We start from the raw sequence: 7,535 nt of genomic DNA, 5'->3' as shown, positions 1-7,535 counted from the left end.
TGTGCTGTGGCTGGAAGCAGGGTGGGCAGAGCTGCATAGGGTGAGTGGTTGCACCAGGGTTCAGAGGTGTGGCTCTGCTTGCCCTGTTCCTGCCTGTAGCATAGTCCCCCTGCAGAGAAGAGACTTGTGTTCCCCAGGAAACCATCATAGGAGCTGCTGCTCTGTGAGGGTTGCTCCCCCTTCACCTGTGCTTGTGAACCCGGCATGCCCCCTTAGGCAAAGAGGCAGGGAAGGTGTTTATTTTTTCCCTCCCTCTGGTGTCTGGTGAAGGGGACAGGGAGGAGGCTTATTCCACCACTCGCCATGTGCAGGAAGTGATCTGCGGAGGCGGCAGCCAGGATTGACAGATCCTGCCTGCAGTTCCCTGAGGGCAGAGGGGGAGAATAACGCGTCCCCCCCTCCTTTGCTCAGGGGGCCATGAGAGCCAGCCTCTGGCCACTCACCACCCTGCTGCTGCACCAGTGAGTGGGGAGCACCAGGCAGACCCCAGCCTGGGTACATGCCGGTGGCACAAGGAGAGGGGAATTAAACCCTGTCCCTGGCCAGTTCACTTGAGACTACTGCAGGAGCCGGCTGTGTTCCCCCCAGCACAGCTTCCCTGCAGCTGATGGCACACTCTAGCGCCCCACCCCCGTCCTCTTCCTCCCGGCTTCCCTGCAGCTGATGGCTCGCTTTAGCGCCCCCCGGATTCTGAGCCTCTGCAGGCATGGGCCTGCATTTCCTGAATCAAATGGGAATGTGTATGGGTTCAGTTGCAAATTGGTTCAGTCTAAGCAGGTTACACTATCCTGCCAAGATTGAATCAACTCAGGCTCCAGCTTTTGAATGTCTCCAGCCCATGGGTTAATGTTGTCATTGAATACTTGGGATGAGATCTGGGAATTTAAGTTCCCCTGTTCAAAGATGTGGAAAGAAGCATTTGGTGTGCTATTTTTTTTCATGAAAAACAATGCTAAAACATTGAACTCAGAAGTTATTTCCCTTCAGATTTTAATAATTTTCTAGCAGATCAAATTATGACATTTAAAATACGTCAGGTTTATTTTCCAATGTATTTGCAAGCCAAACGTTGCGTGGGTAAAACTTTCTCCCAACCCAAACACTGAAGTAAGGTTCCCTTCCTGAATGGGCCAGAAAGAAGAAAAATATATGAAGTTGGGCAGATCTATATTCTGAGTATTGGCTCTTAATGCTGTTGACCATAAAGTAATGATCTTTGGATTTAACTTACATTATTGTACATACCTGAAAGCACTAGGCACTTGTTGGCTAAGATTCAAGTAATTATTTTCAAAAAAAAGTTTTCTTGCTAATCAAAAAAAATAAAATGCCTCCTGTTTCCCTCCTTTTTATGCAAAAAGGCTTTTATAGTCTTTTGTACACCAGTTGCAAGTGTAATAATTGGAAGACTGTTCCATTGATTTGTAGGGAAGTGATATTGGCATTGGCTCTCAAAAGCATTAATGGGAGTTTTCAATGTAAAACCTTCATACAGTGATCAGGGAATTGACTTACCTGTGTTTTTAATGATTGTCTGAAAAATATTTGTTTTTACTTGTACTCTCTTTGGTATAGATGGCCAGGCTATAACTGCTTCAATGAGCAAGTTTTAGCTAACTAAAATTTTAAATGTCAAGCTACCGTGTGATCCAGTCTCTTATTTGTGGAGTGAAATATTGACGGATGAAGTCAGCTTCAAAGGTCTAGAGCTCACAGTTGTTCCAGTGGATTTCTTTCTTCGCATCTGGATTGGGGAATTTTGAAAAATATGTACATGTTGCTGATAGAATTTCACCCCATTGGAAATGTCTTCCTCCAGCTGTAATTTATTATGCCATTATCCTGTATTAACCCATAGAAAGTGTAGTGTAGTGATCCCTGGCTGACACTTTCACTTTTTCCACATGGCGTGATAATTTGGAAATAATAGCTTTAAAAAAATGTATATTGTTCTGGGCAGAGAATAAAAGTGTAGGAATTAGGATTAGAATGTCTCCATTTTAGAAGCTGCTAGTATAGGGGACCTATAAATGTTGGAACAATTTTTTTTTTCTTCTTTTTCTTGTGTTTTTGCTTGTTTGTTTTTCTAATATATTCCATTTTCCTTTTGGAAGTGGTTTCCGTCCTTTAATATTGGAATTATTTTGTTTATTGCAGCCAGTGCCAAGACCAGGATTAAATTACTCTGCTCTACATTTCTTTTTTCTTCTTTTTTTCCAGTTGACAATTGGAAATTTTCTTGACAAAATGTCTCGCTCAATAAATGACTTAAAAAAAATATTTTCTGATTTATAAAGCATACCCAAACAAAGTATCTTGTATTTTACATACTTCAATTGGGGAACATAGTGTTGGAGGGTATAACCTTGTGGATCAACAAGTCCAGCTGTCTGCTGCCTCAAACAGCCATGTCATCTAATCGTTTTTATAAACTAATCTTACGGCACCCCCCACATTAATTTTGTCCTACTTCTCTGATTAAAGGCTTTTTTTTCTAATTGTTCTGATGGCTAGAAGTCTTTCACTAATTTCTAGATAGTTTCTCCCTATGTGTTCTTGCACCAAAACCTTTCCTAAGCTTACATATTTTTTTCCTTTCTTGATAGTTTGACAGCATTTCTAATCCTATAATCATTCCAGTAGCACTTTTCTGTATCTATTCTAGTTTCAATTCTTTATTCTTGAATGTGGGTTACAAGAACTGTGCACTATCTTCTAAATAAGGTCCCACTGGTGTCTTGTCCGATGGAATTGGTACCTCCCCCATATCAACTGATAGTACCTTGCCTGATGCATTCTATTTATCTTTTTTTCACAGCAAGATGATTCAGTCATCAGGTGGTTGACTGATGTGCCTGTCTTTTTCTTTCTTCTTCTGTTTCCAACAGATTAGTTCTCAATTTACAGTAGAATTCTTATTAATACCTTGGTACGTGACCTTGGTTTTTTTATATGGCTGGATTACAAACTGGTTCTATTAAAGCAGTCCTCAAGGTCATCCTATCTTGTCCTATCCTATCCTGTCCTAAATGGTTGTAGGTACATTTCAGATTATTCCCAATTCTTGTGTGTGTGTGTAATATAAATAAAATGAAAACAAATCCAATTTGAGATTAACATGCTCTTAACTTGGTAATATGTAATATCAGATGACTGATTTAACCATATGTAACTTGACTCAGTGGAGATAAATTGATGTAGTTCATCTACCCCAGTACCTTGAAAGAACATTTAAACTGTTAAACCAATAAGTAAAAGAGTTGCAGGATTAAATACTGTTCCAGAGTTGAAAATTCTTCTTCAGATTAAAAAATATTTAGAAATATTAAAACACAAATTGGAGCAACAAATAATGAATGCAAACCAAAGTAGCTTAATCTATAAGAATGCAAAACAAGCAAGCTGAAAAATTCTTTGATTTACTATAAATCAGTTTACATTTCAATTAAAACATTCATTTGTTCATGTAACTTTAAAGCCAAGAAATTTGTTCGGGGTGCATCTACACATGCATTTTTAATGCAGTAGCCTATTTTATTGAACAGCAAAAAACATGCTAGTACGCCACAGCAAAAAACATGCTAGTACACTAATGTGCAGTAAAAACAGGCTACTGCACATTAAATATCCCTAAAAACGTTTGCGGTTTCACTACTGCAGCCTAATGTACATTTATTTAGTACCTCATATTAGAAGTACTACATTTAATGCACTGTAGCAAAAGCACATTAATGAATGTGTAGTCACGCCCTCTGAGTCTTATCCAGGGGCTACTGCATTCATTAGAGATTTAGGGATAGTTCTAGTAACACAAGGGTTTTCAAACTTTTTGCATAATTGTACCTCCAGCGGCTGGACATGGAGCAGTGTAACCCCGGCCTCAGGGGGAGGGTGTGGTGAGCAGCTGGATGCTGAGTGGTGGCAGCTGTTATGTGCAAGCTTCCCGTGCCCCCCGTCTGGCTGAGTGGGTGGCGCCTGTGTAGCAGCACAGGATGCTGCGTGGGGGCACTCCATCCCTGCCCGTCTGTGCATAACCCCTAAAGCTGTCTCGGGTACCCCTCGGGGGCATTACGTATTCCCGGTTGACAAGCCCTGTACTAAAATGGATCTGGCTTTTTATGAATGTGTGGCGTTTCTCCTTGGCACACTTGCAACTTGAATTTGTTTAGTTTTCAGAATTTAAAGCATTTTTTCCCTATAGCCCCAAACTCTCACAGAATCTTTACAGTTAACCATACTTCTTAAAATAAATTTATGATTAACCACATTACTTCAAATATATTTTATTTAAACTTTCATAAAAAAAAGATTGACATAATTTAGCCAAAAAAAGAACAGTTGGATGGTTGGGGAGGGAAAAACATTTTTAAATATATATATATAATCTTTTAACAGATTATGGAAGAAACAAATACACAGATTGCTTGGCCATCGAAGTTGAAGATTGGAGCAAAGTCAAAGAAAGGTATATCTGTTTGTTTTACTTTAATATTTTAAATATTGAGCTGGCTTTTGGGGCAATCAAGCCAACCAATGTACAGATGAGGCAATTTCTTAGTACTGGACACTTAGTCTGATTTATCTTCTCATGTTTTTCCTAGAAACAGTGATTTTTTTTTTACTTGTTGGTAATGTTTTAAGTTTTAAATTAGATCGTATGTAACAATGTATTTTAAATTATGAAGTAGCTTAAATCAGTAGTTCTCAAACTTTTTGTACCAGGACCCATTTATAAATATCAGTGGTCAATCCCAATCCAGTAAATAGTTTAAGTAGAAAACAGCGCCCTGGCCCTGCTGATGCTCCTCATTCGCGACCCACTGCCTCTCACCCCCAGTCCTCCAGCATGTGGGGTGGGAGGCATGGGTGGGGGGGCCTGAGCAACCCCTTGCAGGCTGGAACCCTATAGCCTGCAAGGGAAAAGCCATCGTTTCCTACATTTTTCTCATTTTAAAGAAGAGTCCATTTTTGAAGCTTGTTCATGACTCTTTCATATATTTTTGTGACCCACTTTTGAAACACTGGTTTAAATGCATTTGAAGTTTTTGATGGGGCTGCCAGTCTTGTGTTCACGTCTATAGTAGTTAAGTCTGTCTTTATTTTATTCCGTATCCAAAATTAAGATAGTATTAATATTTTTTCGTCTATGATACTGTTAAGATAGGAAGGTCAAGTCCTTTATGTTGCTTACCAACTACAAATGTGGCATATAATTATTAAAGCCTAAACTGTTATATACACACATTGACCTCGTGACACACATTGGCTAAACTGATTTTTGTTTGTTTGTTTGTTTGTTTGTTTTAAAGGAACTTAAATTAGCTAATCTTTTTGTTCCCTCTTGTGTAACAAATAAAGATTGTATTGAAAGCGCTGTCCACTAATGTGAACCAGGTATTTATCCTACCTTTCAAATATCCAGTTTAATTCACTTCCTGAACTAGGTTTAAAATTTTAATTCCCTTAGTGAAAGTGTTTATTGGAGTGTGTGAAAGTGTGTCTTATGATCTCCTTCTTGCATGAGGAAATTGAATTAATAGTATTTTTTTCTGTACTAAGTACTTTTTTGTTCATCCTGGTATGTGTTCAGATTTAAACATGGGAACCAGCATGGATTATCTGTTAATTTATTGGAAGTATTTATTCTGGTAGATAAAGCAAGTAATCTTTTAAACAAAGAGAAGGATCTTTTCTTCAACTGTTTTGAAGTGGTGAAAAAGGTTGTGGCCACATATGAAAACTGAAGTAAACCTTCTTAATTCAGGTAATTTATGTGGGTTTCAATTTAAGGTAAATTCTTCCTGGGGTAAGGTAGCAGTTCATTGCTTCACTTTCCCTGCAGCCAGCTATCTCCAGGATTTTGCCTCTAGGTTCCTTGTGTGGGGACAATTTTGTTCATGCAACCATGGCCTAAGGGATCTTAAAATAAGAGGTAAAAAGCAAAGCTTTCATGAAAACCTGTGCTTCTTGTGAACCCTTTTCTGCATACTTTATGCATGATTCCATGACTTAAATTCACTGCTAAAACCTAAGGAGGACAGGGATAAATATTTTTTTTTTTGAAAAGGAAAGAAAAGGTGTCTTGAGGTCTTCTGCTGCCTTGCATATAAAATTAAATCATGGATAATATCTCTTATATGGATGGAAGTCTGGATGAAGTCCCATGAGCAAAGGCTAAAGAGAAGTGTTACAGTATTGTATTCTGGGTTTGTGTTTGGGGATGCTACAAAGAAAGGTCTAGAAGAGGGCATAAAAATAGTGCTAATAAAGTTTGCTGATGACTTTGCCAAAGAGAATAAGTGCATGTGCAGAAAAATAAAATGAACATGGAAAAAGAAAAAACTTTTGTGTGTAGGGGAATATAACCTGAAGAACACATGCCTGATAGGAGTGAGAAACTTGAATATCCTTATAGCCAAAATAAACTTAAAGTAATGGTGAACAGCAAAGTTGTATACATGTACAGTATACTACACTATACAAAAGGCAAGGATTTCTTAGGTTGATGTATCTTTTATTGGACCAACTATGTAGTTGGGATAAAGTTAGACTAGCTTTCAAATGCAAGACATTGTGAGATCTGATGAAGAATATCTTGCATATGAAAGCTAGTCTAACTTTATCCCAACTACATAGTTGGTCCAATCAAAGATATATCACCCTAAGAAATCCTTGCCTCTTGCATAGTTTCTGGACCATCACAGCTATAAACATCACTGTTACAACACTATACAAAGAAAGAGTGAACCTACCCCAAAGAGTTCCTGAATATTTCATCACATTTTATTAATCTACAAGACATGGGCGATTGGTGTCGCCTTAGTCGAGGGGGCACATGTTCCTCCTGCAACCACTCCCTCCGACCAGGGGGGAGTCCCCTGTGGGTGATCTTGCCAGCCGGGGGAGGGGTCCCCCACGAGCAATCCTGCGACCTGGGAGCAAATGCCAGATGATCGCTGCAGCCACTCCCAGAAGCAGCTGGATTGAAGCGATCAACCGGAGCTTGCGGGGGAGACTGGTGCTCCTGCCTGTCCCGCCCTGCCCATCGCCTAAGTGGTGAGCATGGCCAGTCAAGGGGTGCACGTGTACCCCTACGCATTGCAAATTCTATGAAACATTCTTATCTCTCCTCCTACTCATATTTACATGGATCATCCCGTTTGCAGTTATGTAACATTCCAGTTGTAACCACAGCAGTTGTTTATGTGGGGAAATACATTAGCAAAGTGCTTTAGATTTATTTTTGCCTCATTTAATGTAATTTAACAGCTGAAAGAGGAAGAGAGCCAGCTCAAAATAACTAGCCAAGTCTCTGTGTGTTCAGGTTTTAGAATGTCTGGCCCTCATCCATCCCCTTGACTGAAAAATGAGTGCCTAAATGGGTAGACAGTAGGCTGGGGAGGAGCAGAGTTAAAACTTACAGGGAAAATTGTTGATCCACAGACCAATATGCCAGAAACTTTGGATGGAGGCAGATGTGATGCAGGGCAGCTGCTCTCAATCCTGGCAGGATAATCCACCAAAACCAAGTAAAA

The 7,535-nt window shown here is 39.6% G+C and overlaps 1 protein-coding gene across 1 annotated transcript in view; it reads left to right on the top strand.

The window, feature by feature from the left end:
• The window catches only part of BICC1 (BicC family RNA binding protein 1), a gene marked incomplete at its 5' end in the record, with an annotated part of 236,925 nt that overhangs the window by 106,486 nt on the left and 122,904 nt on the right, over nucleotides 1-7,535 (top strand). Inside the window, one exon of the mRNA XM_006030884.3 lies at nucleotides 4,396-4,465. Within this exon, the coding sequence (XP_006030946.1) occupies nucleotides 4,396-4,465 (70 nt within the window). The remainder of the gene's footprint in view (nucleotides 1-4,395; nucleotides 4,466-7,535) is intronic.

Source organism: Alligator sinensis, unplaced genomic scaffold (assembly GCF_000455745.1).
Source record: "Alligator sinensis unplaced genomic scaffold, ASM45574v1 scaffold176_1, whole genome shotgun sequence".
NCBI classification, from domain to species: domain Eukaryota; kingdom Metazoa; phylum Chordata; order Crocodylia; family Alligatoridae; genus Alligator; species Alligator sinensis.
The sequence above is the reverse complement of the archived record's forward strand: the minus strand, read 5'-3'. Positions and strand labels throughout refer to the sequence as shown.